Here is a 17,448-nt window from a genome sequence, read left to right as displayed (position 1 = left end):
TTATAAGTCATTTATTTGCATGAATGGGAGATTATTCCGAACAATTCAGTGTAATGACCTGATATTTAGTGTAATGACCTGATGAACGTTTATGTTGTTTTATTAAATATATATCCTTTTAAAAACTTTTTTCTTCCTAAATTTTGGTTACAATTTGTATAATGTTTCAGTAAAAACATAAAAATTGCTTATATTTTGTTTTCACAAACTGTTATATTCATTTCAATTTTGCTACGGTGTAATGACCTGATATGGAATGACCTGATTTACATTGACAAGATAATGTTATTTGCGGATCAAAAGATATATACCTGGTCATAATAATTATTTTTTCAATCAGTTTTTATTGATTTAATGATTTCATAAAATATACAGTTCAATCCTTCTTGTATAGAATTTTTTCAAATATATATATATTTTTTTTCATTAATTCATCGGTTGAGATTTTTTTTATGTGCACATGGGACAGTGTAAGATGCAAACAATAAGGAATTATATTATCATAAAAAAATATTATGAAGTCTTTTTATGAGTTCTTTTTCTTGTTTAGAATTTATTTTTATAACTTAATTACTATAGTTTCTCTTTACATCTTAAAATCTGTTTACTGTATACGCGTATAATGTATGACTTGCGCCACAGGTGGTTTTTGTCAAATTGAATAAATAAATAAATAAAATGCTTAATTCACATAGAAAAAACAATAGATTGAATTACATGGCGTATTGATCTGAGCTTTAAAAAAATGAAATACGAGATTAAAAGTAATTACATGATATTTGCTATTTATTTTCAAACTAAATTTTTCACCGATTTAGAACTTGAAAAGCCTTACGTTTCTATAGTTAAAAGTAGCTTTTTTCTGTATCTGATATTTCATTCCAAGTTAGAAAAAAGCTACTACACTTTTATATGTCGAATATCTATGAAACGTTATTGATTTAAATTGTATTATATACAGGAAAGTCCTATCTTTTTATAAAGTATCGAACTAAATAGAAAGATCTTTTTAACTTTTATTTTAGTTAGTCTGAACATATCAAAAATACGCCATATATGACTTAAAATGAAAAGCGATTAACACATATCATTAAAATAATCTAAATAAATCTAAGAAAATAGCAATTTCTGCCTAAGATACAGTTTTTAAAAAGAAGTCTTAATTATTTGTCCTTGTAAATTACATGCTTTAATTTTTTTTACATTACTGAAATATATTTGAGTCTTCTTTTTTGCCCCCAAAAATGTCAATGTTTAAAAATGAAAGTCGTTTTGTTTTAAGTACGAGAAATTTGTTATAAAGTATTTTTTAAATAAAATGTATGTATCTTACATTTTCTGTATTTTGCACATGTATGTACATAATAACAATTTTTAAAAAGAAGTCTTAATTATTTGTCCTTGTAAATTACATGCTTTAATTTTTTTTACATTACTGAAATATATTTGAGTCTTCTTTTTTGCCCCCAAAAATGTCAATGTTTAAAAATGAAAGTCGTTTTGTTTTAAGTACGAGAAATTTGTTATAAAGTATTTTTTAAATAAAATGTATGTATCTTACATTTTCTGTATTTTGCACATGTATGTACATAATAACAAAGTTAAATGTGTTTTGTGTTTGTTTATCAATTCACACGAGTCTTGGTTTACCATGTTGACTGGGATTACACAGGTGACATACAGAAGCCATATCCAGGGGATTAATTGGGTAGGGGGGTATACACATGTACAAACAAGGGGGCAGTGTCTCTTTGACATTATAATTTTTCAATTCTCTGAGAAAAGGTCACTTAAAATAAAAATAAATTAAATAAAAAACATGCAAGGGTTTAAAAAAAAAGACATTTAATTTATAAGTCTTTAAATGAATTGAAAACACAACAAAAAATAAATATTATACATTGTATGTGGAAGATTACAAAATTTTTACTTTTAATTATAATGTGTTTTTTATATACTTCTATTAAATTCTTATTTGAAATCCATTGGCTAATTATCTATACATTCTTTAAACAGTAGAATTCGATATGAATAAGGTCATATCTGAATTGTTAATTGAATTAATTTTCCTATATGCCATTATAAATAATAAACATTTACACACTTGCTCTATATATACAGTAAATATGCAGTTAAATATTTATTTTATTTTTTTGAAAAAAGTTAAATGCATGAATGTATGAAAACTCTATTTTAATCATCTAACAAGCATGTAAATATGTTAAATTTCTTGAGATCATGCTATCCATACAAGATTTATCAGGTCATTAGATCCATCGTGTCGATCATTCAAATATTTAATTTTAGAAAAATATTTCCAAAAAATATCAGGTCATTGTAAATTAAATTATTGATTTTAACAAACGTCCTTTATTGCAATAAAGATTACACTTAAAGTTTCAACACAAGTTCTAATAACTTAGAACTCAGGTGGTTCTCAAATAAATTGCTGCACAAATGACTTTAAGTCTTGAGGGAAAAAAAAATCAAAAATTAGCACAAACAACTTTGTTTAATTTATATACGTTCATTACATGTTCATTCGATGTACAACTTATTCTTTCAAGATTTTGTGTTAGACAAAAATGATTAACGAAGTATATCAATTCATTCAAAAGTATAAGTTTTCAGAGGAGGAATGTATAAGTTTTCAGAAGAGAAATTTCAGGTCAAAGAAATTAAAATTATCAAGTCACGTCAAAGTCAATATTTTCAGAAAATGCTAAAAGATTTCAGTAATTCATAAACAATAATTACATATTAGTCTTCTAAAACTAAATTACACATACAAGTCAAATTCAAAATAAAGAAAGCAATTATATGCAAGATAATTTACTTAGGATAAATCCATCAGGTCATTCTTTATCAGGTCATTACACGTTGAACGGGGAAAGTTACTTAAAAAACCTTTTTGAAAAATCCAATTTATAAAATTTAATACTTTATACTTCAAGAAAATAATTGACTGAAACGTATATTAATTCAATACCACAACATTTGTAAATTATAGGGGAAAACGTTCCATCAGGTCAATTCACTAGATATCAGGTCTTTACACTCTTTCAAATGGGTTAAACATCAAATAAATCTCATATAACACCCTGAATTACAAAATTTTGTGACCAGATTATATATTATATTAATATTAACAATTTTGAAAAAGATCTTTTCCAAATTCTGTTTGTATATTAAGTAAATAGCATTTTATATCTCATCAGGTCAATCAGGTCATTACACTCATCAGGTCAATACACCGTGCCAAGCAGAGAGCTACAGATCAAAGCGTTGTAAAAACCTTCGATTTACGCCGACTATTTTTTGTCGCTCAGTACAGTATTTTTTCTTGTATTTTATACTTTCTTCAGCTTTGGAATTTATTATAAATGGTATTTAATTCATGATACATTAAACTTCAATTTCTGATAATTAACTTACCTCTAAACGCTAACAAATGGCTGTTTGTGGTTACGGACGTCGAAAGATAAAACTTTTTAAACTGACATTACAAAACTAAATACAGGACTGTTTTGGACCATTAAAAGGTAAATAAGTATCAAATACATGACTTAAATATATGAATTATTATATGATACCATCCTAAAAGCCAGAGAAAGCTTAAACTACACGAAATAAATACCTAAAGTAGCGACAAAAAATCGTCGGCGTAAATCTTCGAAGGTTTTTACAATTAAAGCTCTCTGCTTTATCTATCCGAATTTTCTCAAGCAGAGAGCTACAGTTCTGCAGCTATACCTTTCCCGTACCTTCCTGATGGGAAAAGGGGTTATGATGGCCCCAAAATCAGCGGATACTGTGTCACTAGTCTGAGCGTCTATTAATATCAAAGTGACCTACTTATAGCTAAATTTAATTTTATGTAGGCGAATATAACGCAATGTTAGGATCGATATGTGTTCTACACATATGATTGATAATATCATCAAAATGAAAAATAGTAACATATCTTTTTTAAATCATGATTTAAAAAAATTAAAAGTTAATATACTTACACCCAAGGCAAACTTTCAGTGTATCAAAACTTAGAAGACTAAATTTTACTTTTAAAAAGTGATTACAAATTGGTTGTTATATATTTTATCATGTCAGCGGAGGTTATTATCAAACTATTTATTATTATTTCAAAAATTTTCTTTGCATAATTATCGGGTTTTGAAAAGTGGATAAGTTAATTTATGCCAGTGTTACGAGATACTAGTCAAAGGATTTACAGGAAAGGGTGTGTGTTCGATTAGATCAGTATACTTTTTCAACAAATATATATAGGTCGATATATTAAGTTCATCTTTAAAATTAACTTATATTCTCTAAATATAATCTTTTAAAAAATAAGAAAGGTATTTAAAAAAAATTGAAAAGAAACCACCTGCCGTCTTTCACGATAATCTCGACGCTTATTAGTGTCTACTCCTCGCCTTGTATTCCACAAATACTGCACATTGTTTACTGTACAAGGAGCAGGGTTAATCTTATCGAGATCTTCATCGGTTTGAAAATAGAAATGCACTATATTATACAGTGTTCCTGCTGTTTGCTAGGATGTTACTTTGAGAGCGTAACCGAAAAAGATTAGTGTCGAAATCCTTCATGTGTCATGCAATAACTCATATGTTTGCTTTTTATCATTCATAAGCAGTCGGTGTTGTGTTGAAATTTTCTCTGTATGTTGGACCACTCTTAATATATAATGATTATTGTTTTTCAATTATTTAATCGAAACTAAAATTAATTCACATTGAGAATGGTGAGCTCCTGAAAAATAATGAACATTTCTATGAATGAAAAATGCATGCTGTACAAATCATTATCCCATCATTAAAGATTAATTTTTTTTAAATTAAAACTCTACCTGCTAATAACAAACGCAGTTTATTTTTTTTAAAAACGTAGAAAATCTATTGCATAAAATCAACTTAAATATAAATATAGTATTATATATATACGTATGTATAGAAAAATTGTGACAAAAAGTACATTGTATGTGCCAAGGGAGAAAACTCAACCTAACTCGTCTCGTTCTGAGTTGGCGGCGCCATACCGCATTGGCAGCCATTTTGAGAAGTTGGGAAGAAAAAGCGAAGACGTTTCCTTTCGTACTGATGAGGAATGTCGTTTTATAAGCACATTTTACGTGTTCTGAATTCAATATTTTAAGCTTATAAGTCTGTATCAAAGGTTTCCCCATAAGAATTGGTTACCTAACAGATAACCATTCGTTTCCCTGTGACTTGTGTTGAACAACCAGTCTTGGTTTGTTCAGACACGAAATCGTGCATTGTGGAAAATTTCGTGCATTGAAGTCTAAAGATTCCATCTGAGAGGGATCATGCCTCTCAATACTCCCGTGGAAAGTCGAGCACGAGTCTATGCAGACGTGAACACGCACAGATCAAAAGAATACTGGGACTATGAAGCACATGTAGTAGAATGGGGGTGAGTGTAGAATGTCATGTAACCTAACTTTTGTACAAATTTGTAGTTATATCTGCGTATCATTTATTTTTTGGGATAAATGATGTCGATGCCTTTGTTTTACATGTAGAGAGATAGATATTATTTACTTTCGTAGAATGATTCATGCATGTGTTTTCATTTTACTCATCCTCATCATTCAAGCATCCCACATCCCACCAAAGCAGTGTGTATTATGGTGTGACCGTTCAGGCGAGCACAGTTGTACCTCCAAAAACCTTTACATAGCTTACTGTTACATTTGTAAATTTGGTCTGCCTCTTCAAACTTCAAAATGACATCACAGTCTCGACACCAACACTTGTCCAGCATATGTACGGATAAATGAATATTGCTGGGTTCTTGATAATACTTGTATGATTTGACAAGTGTTTTTTTTTTTTTTTTTTAATGTAAAGTCTAAAAAAAAGTATATAAAATAAATAGAAGAACTGTTGAAAAGTTTATTTGTCGTTCAAATATGGAAGCAGTGTGTGAAAACAAACATCAATCCCAGTATCAGCTGACAGTCCCTATATTATTGAGTCACACTTGAATGGGATAGTAGTTTTTTTGCAGTGACCATCTCTTACTAAAAAAATTTCTTGAGTTGTATACAGATATTAGTTTGAATTTTGTTCTTAAACATTGCTCTTTTGAGCTTGCTTCACAAGCTTCCCACAGCCCTTACTGTGCTCGCTATGAAGAACAAAGTAAATTCTGAAAACAAATATTAATAAATAAATCACTTCGTGAACTATATTTTTACAGTGCATTTAAGAATGACATGCCCGTTGTTATTTGCAGGTTTATCAAACAAATTCTCGTTCATGCCCAAGCTCGGTATGACTACTATTTTAATGGAAAAATGCTGTTATATTTTGAATACAAAAAGTAATTTCACCCTTTAAGATTATATATGATAATTGATTACAGTATTTCTTAAAATATTGATTTAAGATATGGTAAGTGATCTTAAGTCATTGTTGTCTGTTCACTGTTGTTATAACCCAGAGGAAGTACAACAGTGAACTGAACTTGAGCATGCCAGCTTGGAATCTGTTGTGCTGGCTTGGATATGTCAGAGGGAGTTGAGAGTCCAAACACTACATTCCAGTTTATTTTATCCTTGATATCTCCAATTCTAGGATATCTCAAAGCTTTCTCTTGGCTCCATTAACTTCAAGATAATGTTTGCCTGCAAAAATATTCTATATACATATTCTATGTAAGTGTTACACACTGGACAAAAAAATTGGTTTCCATAGACATATCAATGTTTTGTTTTCTTTTGCACAGTCAACAAGATGATTACCAGATTGCTAGGAAATTGGGAAGAGGAAAATACAGTGAAGTGTTTGAGGCAGTCAACATCACGAACAATGAAAAATGTGTCATTAAAATTCTGAAGGTAATACTAACAATTGGTAGCATTATTGTCCCCAGGTTTCACGAAAACAAGGGGACATAAATCTCATTCGTCTACAGGTCAGTTTGTCCATCTGAATGAGAAGAGATAGGACTTTATATTTCACATGTGCATTACCTGGTGCAATACCTTTTCAAAAATACTATGATTCATTACCTGAAGTTTGACCTACTTTTCAAAATTTTAACATTACTAAAAAAGTGTCCATAACTTATGAATGAGAAGAAATAGAGCTTTCATATTACACGTGCATTACCTGTGACTAGACATTTCTAAATACACCATGTTTCTTTACTCCATGACCTTGAAGTTTGACTTAATTTTCAAAAAACTTAATCCTTGGTCATAACTTTTGAATAAGAGGAGATAGGGCTTTCATATTTGCACAAGTGCATTACCTGTGACAAGACCTTGCCAAATACACTAATTTTTGATCCAGTGACCTTGACCTTGAAGTTTGACCTACTAAAAATGTTATCTTTCCTTATAACTTTTGATAGAGAAGGGCTAGGGCTTCCACATGACTTTAATGATTGCTTGCTGTGTGACTTAACATGACATATGTAGGGGGTACATATTTGACACAATATGCCATAATAATGGTATCCCATCCACTTAGACACTGAAAGTGAGGGCCGGACCACAATTCTTTGAATTTGCTCATTTCATATTTTAAAAAGGAAGGGTGTAACATTATGCTGTGGAATTGTATACTGTGACATTCTGAATATAGGGGTACACTATATGTGTATAATGTAACTAAACAGTACTGCTTACTCTTAAGGGCGAAACGATTACACGTGTAAACGGCGACGTTTCAATTAAATGCTTTAAACGTTTACAAATTGAGTAAACGTTAACAAGAAGGTTAATATCAATGTCTATGAGAAAGAAAAAAAACTTTCATCCAAACAAGTTGTTTTATTTTATATTTACTAAAGAAAACACACTCTGTGTCTGTTACAAACATATTTTTCTATAATAATCGATACCGGAAACGTAATATTTTAAAACAAAACTATCTAGAAACCAATATGGTCTTACATATTTAATTCCGATTTCCGAGTAGTGGAAACTAGCGATGTATTATTTATTTTTCCAAGCAAATGTTCTAAAATAAATAACCTTAGGCCATATAAAATTGAAATCTTGGTTCTCAGGCCCGCGCGCATCCGTTTTGAGGTAGCCGCATTGCCGATTTTATTGTATTTTTGATAAAATAAAAAGTTGGTATTGCGGAGACCAATCCGGGAAAAAAAAATTCCGACCTCATTTGTTTCGTAGTTTAGTATTCAAATATCACTTCCGGTAGCCATTTACGGTGAGATTTTGGCTACTTCGTTTGAAAATACATTCGAGGACATTACCTACGATGTTTACACGCTGTTAAGCAATGGATAAAGCATAAATTTTGACCAGAAATGGAAAGTATATCTGTGATTAAAAAAATTATCTTTATGTTAAAGAAAATTCGGAAAATAAAATAAAAAAAAAATACCTCCCTCATCTACTTTATTGCCAATAAAATGAAAAATAAAATGCCGCCCTCCCGCATCTGTTTTGGAGAAAATTGGCCTGAGAACCAGGGAATTAAATTTAGATAGCCTTAGTTGTTGCTTTTTATTGATAAGTAAATAAAAATTTAAGTATCATGCTTATAACAGTATAATATTGCATATAGAGCTTTGAAAAATTGAACGTAAACTGGAACCCTCGATGTTATCGTATTATATTTTTATTACTATCTCGTTTCAGTTTTTGAAACTTCCTAATCTTTCGTCATAAAAACCAACAAAATAAACAGTAATGACAACTCTTACTTACATTATAGTGAAAGAATGGTTTATTAAATGAGTGTTTCATGAGTTAATAGCCATATAAATTCAACACATAACAATCTCCGTTGTGAAATAATTAAACTGTTTAAAATTCATCAAAATTCTTTTTAAATCTATTCTTTTACTGCATAAAATGCTTTTTTTTAGTAACAATCTATGTTTAATTTCTAATCCTAACCTATTTTGATTAATCTTACAACCATAGTTAACATGTAAGATGCGTTCCACTGCAGCAAATGGTTGTTGCCTCTATTGCAGTAAATTTGACTACAGTATGTATGTCATTGTCCAGTCATATGTTCACAATTGTTCAGTGCATACTGTTTCCATAGTCATTATTATTGTGGTTCTAAGAACTTGCATTAAGTTTGTTCATCAAGGTTGTCATTACAAAAGTGTGTTCTTAGTAACTTCACTTCCCTGTAAACATAAAATGCATTTAAATTGTTTAAAATGGAAACACATTTTAATATAGTAACATTTCTGTTTAAGTTGTTATAATTAGTATTATTTTCAGTGAAGTTCATTCTTTATCAACATTCAGATCTTGATAGCTTTGATTGATACCGTGACATGGCAGAAAAGTAGGTCACTGCAAAATGGGTTCATTGACATCTTGATCCCTGAAGGGCATTGTTCACCTCAAAAGTTTCTGATGAATGGATTATTTATTTTATTTGAGTAGTACATGCTGTGATTTTCATTGAAGATATTATTTATAATAAATAATTGACCATGCACTGTTAATGACCATGAACAATTGTACTCTACTTGTAGCCAGTAAAAAAGAAGAAAATAAAGAGAGAAATCAAGATTTTAGAAAATCTACGAGGAGGAACAAACGTCATCTCATTGTTGGCCATAGTGAAAGACCCAGTGGTAAGGATGAAAAAGTTAAACTGACAATAATTTTGGAAAAATAGAATTTAAATATACTTGCACTTAGTTTGACTTGAATCTTTGTCAGTGAAATAATTTCATGCTAAAAATCAGGTATTCCATTTACATGCAATGTAAACAAAACAAAGTGAATTGGCAAATGAGCGTTTATTTTGCATATTTAGTTAATAGTCTTAGTTATTGTCTTGTTTCAGTCTGAGACTTTTTATTTTTTTAGTCAAGAACACCTGCTCTTATATTTGAGCATGTAAATAACACAGATTTCAAGGTAAGTAGAGATATACACTTTAAACCAACTTTTATTTGCGACAACTTTATTTCGCGATTAGCGGGGGTAAACAAGTTCGCAACAATTAATTTTCGCGATCAAGCCTTTTTTTGATCTGTTATTAATATAAACAGAGACTTTAAGGATCGCTTCACAGCGAGAAATATTCGCGATGATGAGGCTTTCGTGAAACTCACGAATAAAAGTTGGTTTATAGTATTTTTGACAGCAATTAATTACTAATGTAATCAGGCTCTGTTTTGAGATTGGTATTTAATGAGTTGTCTGTCTATCAAAAGCAAATTTTCTTTAGTGCATGTACATGTATTGAACTATAATGGACCAACAGGTTTAAAAAAGGTCTCTGATATTCTTGTTCAAGTCACAAAAATAAAGGAATACTTTTACTAAGTTGTCAATAATTAGATCAAATGTTTCTTTTAATAAGGATTGTTTTTGCAAGCTCTTATTGTTATTTTTCAGACATTGTATCAAACATTTACAGACTATGACATAAGGTTCTACCTATATGAATTACTCAAGGTATGTAATCTTCACAAAAATTCAGAGTTTACTTCTAAGGTTAAGAGATGGCTGGGGAAAATAAAAATTTTGAGATAAGAGACAAAGGTTACTGTAATAACTGTATTCTAAATGGTAATGCTTTCAAAGCAGAAAAGTGGATGCTATACATTTGCAATTTTGTTTCTTGTCTGTGATGATGTTTTTTTTCAACATCTCTTTCATGTGGTACATTTGTTAATGAGTAAAAAAAATATGCAAAGAATGAAAACATAGAAGTATGACTGCTCATTCTCTTTTCAGGCATTAAACTATTGTCATAGCATGGGAATCATGCACAGAGATGTCAAACCACATAATGTCATGATAGATCATGAAAATAGAAAGGTAATGAACTGAAGATCTGAAGTTGGATTTGGAATTTATTTGCTCATAAAAAAACATCCAAAAATTCAGTGCGACGTTTGACTTTAAATGTATGAAAAGGATGAGGTTAATGATGTTTTTTTTTTCTTGTAGCTAAGATTAATAGATTGGGGTCTAGCAGAATTTTATCATCCAGGCATGGAATACAATGTTAGGGTTGCCTCAAGGTACTTCAAGGGGCCAGAACTTTTATTAGATTATCAGGTAAGAGTACAACATTTTGTTTTGGGCATGATTCTTGTGATATTTATTTTTGCTTGCCAGTGTGATTTTCTTAAAGAATCTGTTGTCCTGTTGGTAAATTTTGTGTACTGTTAAGGTCAGACGACACGTTCCTCAAATATATGTTTTGTATTTCTTGGTATTATATCTAAATTTTTCATATTTGTCATTCTCTTCTGATTTCTGTATTGTTTTCAAAATGTTTTTAGATATGAACACCAAAATTTGTGATATAGGTCATTCATAAGATTACCTATAAGGGATATATAAGAAATATGATCCTGTGTTATCTTGTCCATATGCCTGGTAAGGTACCCTAATTTTTTGTGAGGAAACTTCTTTACGTACCTTTACTTAAATGACAAATTCTTAGGAAAAATTATATATTTTTGAGGAACGTGTCGTCTGACCTTAAGAAATATATTGTTTGCTTACTAAATTTGCATAGAATTATTTTTCAGTTGGTGATTTTATTACTTTTCAGATGTATGATTATTCTCTAGACATGTGGAGTTTGGGATGTATGTTTGCTAGTATGATATTCAGGAAAGAGCCATTTTTTCATGGGCATGACAATTATGATCAGGTACAGTAAGATTATTACTACAACATTATGATTTTGATATTCAGTCCCCCGAACCCACCCCTACTTAAAATCAAACCCTTATATAATGTCCATTACCTCAAAGACATTTAAAATGAATTTATTCTTTTACTCTTTTTGTTCTTTTACAGTTGGTGCGAATAGCAAAAGTTCTAGGAACAGATGATTTATACGTGTACATACAAACCTACCAAATAGATCTAGACAGTAGGTTTAATGATATTCTAGGGAGGTAAGCCAATGAATGAATTTCACTCCAAATTTAGAGAAGATTTAATCACTAGAAACGAAGGATGCATATAAAAGTAAAAGATTTTGCAATAGCTATATTATCTATTTTTGCAAAATTCTACTACAAATTGAATTTTAGGTATTTTATGAAAAAGTAACAAAACATGATATTTTGATTACGTCTCAGACATTCACGGAAAAGGTGGGAAAGATTTGTGCACAATGAAAACCAGCACTTAGTAAGCCCTGAAGCCTTAGATTTTCTAGACAGACTTTTACGATATGATCATCAAGAACGTCTCACTGCAAAGGAAGCAATGGATCATGCATACTTCTGTAAGACATTAACAGAAAATTAAAGGGATAACTTTGTAGTACTTATATCTTCTCTACGTTAAGTAAAAACATACCATTAATCTGGATTTGACAAAGCATGCAAGAAGTTGAATGATTAAGAGATAAAAATGATTTGTTGTCCTTACTATTTCAGACCCAATAGTGAAAGAACAAGGGAGGATGTCTTCGATGTCGGGCCAGTCTCCCACCCCCATGTCTAATACAGGTCAAATGGGAGGAGGTACGGAGCTCACAAAGCAGCGCTAGAGACAGTGATAGAGTAGTTATTGTTGTTAGCACTCGTGTACCCAAGTCATTTATTTAAGTGGGTAGACAGAATGTGCATGCCACCTCTGCTTTTCATTACAAGTACACAGTCTACTGTTTACAAAACCATTTTGATTGTTGTCTATTTATCTGGGACATACAGATATTTTTGAGACAGATTTGCTGATACTTGAAACAAAATATTTTATCTACCCATTAGAAGTTGGATAAATAAACATCCCTCACAACTTTTGAACTTTTCTTGAGTGCTTTACTTGTGTAGAATGACTTTCATCCATTTCAGTATATTTGAACCAGAATGATAACTGCTGTTTTAGTGCACAGAACTCCCTCTTTCAACTCTGGTGAAATGTCAGTACCAAAGGACCCATAAAGAAACCAACTTTCTCACAAATTATTTCTGCTGAACTTTAAAGCACGCTTCTTTTTCTCCTGACAACAGATTGCTTGCACTGATAAAATCTTCATGCTTTTTAGACTTCATTCTAAATAATATGTTTGGTATAGAGTCTTGTTATGTCACAAGCTTTACAGTTATGCATTGTGCCATTTTTATACTTTTTTCATATTGACATTTAAGGTGTAATTCTCTATAACTATCTGCTTTAAATTTCACATTTTAAATTCAATTTTCAATAGCAAAAGTATAAGTTTCAAATGGAAAACATTATTTTTAGAGCTTAGAAACAGTATAAAAAATTCAAAATGAATATGCTCTTGGGGGAAAAAAATTTTTCTTCATGTTTGTAAAATGACAGTAAAAGTTAAGGGAGTAAGAGGTAACTTCGATCTCTAGTCAATTTTGATAGTACAATAAGTTTACCTTACATTTTAAAGCATGTCCTTTCCCAGCTCCTCATCTTTCCATGCCATTTTAATATATATATATTTAGTTTATATACAGTTGCATCTCATTATCTCAATCTTGATTGGGCAAAAGAAAACATTTAGAAATCCGGAAGTCAAATTTTCAAGAAGAAAAAACTGTAAGCGAACTTTAATTTATATATGTATGAAATATCTTTGAGTTCTGAATTTTTTATTGGCTTGCCAGTGTTTTTCATCTGAACAGTCTATTTCATAATGAAAATTAAAAGTTGCGATGAATTTCAAAATATGGAATTTGAATGATAATAAATATTGAGATATTGAGTTCAATTGTATATGTACACTGTGCAAAATTTAGTATTCTTAGTAAATCACTGCAATTTTTTCCCACTTTAAACATAATGGTTAGTAGTTTGCAATTTCTCTTTTCTTACATAGTGCAGCTACATTATTTTTCTGTCTAAATCTTCTTGTTTAAAGGGTTATTCATGCTAATTGCAAAAGACTTGCCTTAAAAAATACACACACTATATATAAGCATGACCAAAACATTTACAGCACATTGGACTGAGTACTGTAAACTAGTTTTTTTCCTCCCAATAAGAGATGAAGAAGTTTATGTTAATAATTTGGTAAAAATGTATGTATTGTATCTCCAATATTAGTAACTACATGTATGAGATATTTGCAAGAAAAAATTGGTTTACAGTACTCATGCATACATAGCAGAGAATGAATTGAGAATCACAGTGGCATTGGAAAATATATGCTGTAAAAGAAATTCTTAAAATTTTCTTTTGTAAAACTGGTACATAATTTAAGTGATTTATTGTAGCAAAATGAAAAGTTTTATTGATCAGATCATTTTGGTGCCATGGACTTGCATACATTCTTAAAACAATATGCGTATACCATAAACTTTGATTCTCAAATGATGAAGGACTGCCATTTGTTATAAGGGACACATGTATATATCCAATATAGCTTGGAATCTCCTTTGACTCTCTTTCTGCCTTTTACTCTGAACAGGTGCCGTAAACAGCTCGTCTGTGGCGGCGGTGACCAGCTCGCCGGCATTAACTCCCACCATGTCACCGCTACCTGCCAGTTCTACCGCTGCACAGTCCTAACCCAGCCTCTGACCTTCTACTGACATTTTGTTCAGCAGCTTATCCCTGATAATCTCCAGGAATGGAATATTGTATACTTAGATCTATTGTACAGCAGATATTTTTCAGTGTGTATGTGAAACTTAAGGGAAAAAAAATTCTTATAATGAAAAGCTACAAACACCTCCTTTCAGACGACTGGTTTGATTAGTAATGACTATTTATATAAGGAACGTGTAGTTATATTTTTTCACCATCAACATTTGAATGACTTGTTTTTGAATAACTTAGGAATATTGTGTAAACTTGTGCAGAACATTTTAGTGCTATCAAATGCGATGAGTATTCTACATGTGACATTGCTATTAAAGTGAATCAGCAATGGTGCATGTTTTTTTCTGTAGTGCATTACCTAAGGGTAGTGGAAATTAATCAAAGGTCTCAGTGTCATGTCCATGCCTATTTATACCAGCTCTCATCCCAAACAGCCACAACTTTTTATTTGTAGAAGACATACCGAACCTAACCATTCAGGACAATAAAATTTGAACCCTATGGAAAGCTGTAAGCCCTGAAATACAATTCCTTAATGAAAATGTGCTTAAAAAAGAATCTGTGCATTTGTTGGAACATGTTATTACAATGGGTCAAACAGAGTATTTGTCATGAATGGAATGGTATTACAAAGATCTGTTTTTCTAGAAAATCATTTTACAGAATGTCAATTACATTTTCCAAGACTGTATTTCATGAAATGGCCAATCCAGAAGTTATGCAAAAGTTGTCATTAAAAGTTTATATAGAAATGAATGTTCCTTTTTATATTTGTTTTCACATTAATGTTGAGGTTTCAACTGTGGTTTTCTTTTAAATTGAGATGTGTTTGAATGTCAATAAGCTGCAATATGTCATTCTCCATGATTTTTTTTCCTACATACATGTATTTTAAGTTATCACCCAGAAATGACCATATTATGTTCCAACCTTTGTATTTAATGTTTTACTACAGTCAAAAATAATGGCAACTTTAGATAAAAATTATATGTAGAAATCATTATTTTCTTGGTTGGTCTAATTTGGTTGTTTCATTATGATTTGTACTACTTCTTTCTCAGGCATGCTAAATGAGGTCCATTCTTTTCATGTGCAAGATAGATATGCTGGATCATTTTTGGAATACAACTAAAAAGCTGAAATGATGTCCTTTGACTGTCAACAAACTAAAATATGTCATGGGCAAAATAAAATTTATAAATACTTGATTGAAGGTTGTGTGTTGTGGATTGAATTACCCTCTGTGTGAGTCCCCCCAAAAAAGATGTATTTTCTTGTGAATTTCATGAAGATAATGACTTCTTTGGTTCACAATTTGACACCAGATTACATGAACCAAGAAAGAAAACAGGAGTCTACTTATCAAAACTTGAAGAGCATGCTCTAATTACAATTTATAGATGTAAGTGGCTACTGACAAATAAGTTAATGTTGCAGGACTGTCAACAACCTATTTAATGTCAGCATTAGGTAAAAGCTATACTAATTACAATGAATGATAAATCAAACTTGCTATCAATTTGTACTTTGGCTGACGTTTCATACCAGTATTGAGGTCACCCAAGTTGCTCAGATGATCGTTTCTATCTGTCTTTGCCTGTTGCTAATCAGTTAAAAGTTTTTGAACATTTTTATATTCTTCTCTGGAACCATTGAACCAATTTTGGTATAAATCATCTATGGATGAAAGGGGGTTATTTTTTATGCCCCCCTCCAAAGAAGGGAGGGCATATTGCTTTGCTGCTATCTGTCGGTCCATTTAGTTTCCGTTCATTTTCTTCACAACCGTTGCACATACTGAAATGAAATTTGATATACAGATTTATCAGATGAATATCTAGATCAAGTTCTGTTATTGATACGATCGCACCATTTCTCACAAGTTATGCCCCTTGGACTAAGAAAAATTCTAATTATTTGCAGTTTCCGTTCATCTTCTTTGCAGAGGTTGCAAAGGAATTCCGGTTGCAAATGCTGAAATGAAATTTGGTAGATGAATATCTAGGTCAAGATCTGTTTTGGGTACCATCGCACCATTTTTGACAGAGTTATGCCCCTTGGACTTAGAAAAATTCCAATTATTTGCAGTTTCCGGTCATTTTCTTTGCAGAGGTTGCACAAATGATATTGAAATAAAATTTGGTTTTGTTTTGGGTACGATCGCACCATTTTTGACAGAGTTATGCCCCTTGGACTTACAAAAATTCCAATTATTTGCAGTTTCCGTTCATTTTTCTTCGCAGAGGTTGCACATACTGAAATGATATTTGGTATACGGATTTATCACATGAATATCTAGATCAAGTTCTGTTTTTGGGTACGATAGCGCCATTTTTGTCAGAGTTATGCCCCTTGGCCTTAGAAAAATTCCAATTATTTGCACTTTCTGTTCATTTTCTTCGCAGATGTTGCACTTAATACTGAAGTGAAATTTGATGCACAGAATTATCAGATTAAAATCTAGATCAAGTTCTGTTTTGGGTACGATGGCGATATTTTTGACAGATTTATGCCCCTTGGACTTGGAAAAATTCCAATTTGGGGGAGGGGGCATAAGTGTTTCACAAACATCTCTTGTTTAATTCATAGCCCCTGTCCTCCTTGGGCCTGAAGTAGGGCTAAAGCCATCAAAAATTTTGCATTCCTGGCATCTTAACTAAATTCATAGTTACATGTATATACATATGTTTAGGTGCACCTTCCAAAACTGTTAATTTCATGGCCCCTGGGTCAGGGGTTCTTGTATGAGGGTAGGGCTGTGTGAAATGCTTTTTTTCTTGAAAATGTGTGCTACAGGATATATTGGAGGCAAACAGAGGAAAAATTTTTTAATAAGCAATGGCATTTTTACCTGCTCTATTAATTTGTATTCTTCTGGGTGTTCCTCAAAGGTAATCCCCTTTTCCATTCACCTTTGATATGCA

General features: G+C 31.2%; 1 protein-coding gene across 1 annotated transcript; it reads left to right on the top strand.

Moving 5' to 3' along the window:
- Positions 1-5,032: 5,032 nt before the first annotated feature.
- On the top strand, positions 5,033-15,732 carry LOC134254526 (casein kinase II subunit alpha-like). The gene is made up of 12 exons (XM_062737049.1): positions 5,033-5,451; positions 6,769-6,880; positions 9,514-9,615; positions 9,854-9,904; positions 10,388-10,447; positions 10,730-10,813; positions 10,946-11,056; positions 11,559-11,660; positions 11,810-11,910; positions 12,097-12,245; positions 12,400-12,486; positions 14,391-15,732. Exons 1-12 carry the CDS (start codon positions 5,345-5,347, stop codon positions 14,489-14,491), a joined length of 1,167 nt encoding a protein of 388 aa, XP_062593033.1. The 5' UTR covers positions 5,033-5,344; the 3' UTR covers positions 14,492-15,732.
- Positions 15,733-17,448: the final 1,716 nt, after the last annotated feature.

This window comes from Saccostrea cucullata, unplaced genomic scaffold (assembly GCF_032062105.1).
Source record: "Saccostrea cucullata isolate Sc308-1 unplaced genomic scaffold, CSIRO_AGI_Scuc_v1 ctg19, whole genome shotgun sequence".
Lineage (NCBI taxonomy): Eukaryota > Metazoa > Mollusca > Bivalvia > Ostreida > Ostreidae > Saccostrea > Saccostrea cuccullata.
The sequence above is the reverse complement of the archived record's forward strand: the minus strand, read 5'-3'. Positions and strand labels throughout refer to the sequence as shown.

Coding starts and splice junctions, on each gene's coding strand:
- LOC134254526 (XM_062737049.1), top strand. CDS start 5,345: ATGCCTCTCAATACTCCCGTGGAAAGTCGAGCACGAGTCTATGCAGAC. Junction 5,452..6,768: donor GCACATGTAGTAGAATGGGG/GTGAGTGTAGAA, acceptor TCTTTTGCACAG/TCAACAAGATGATTACCAGA. Junction 12,487..14,390: donor TACAGGTCAAATGGGAGGAG/GTACGGAGCTCA, acceptor TACTCTGAACAG/GTGCCGTAAACAGCTCGTCT.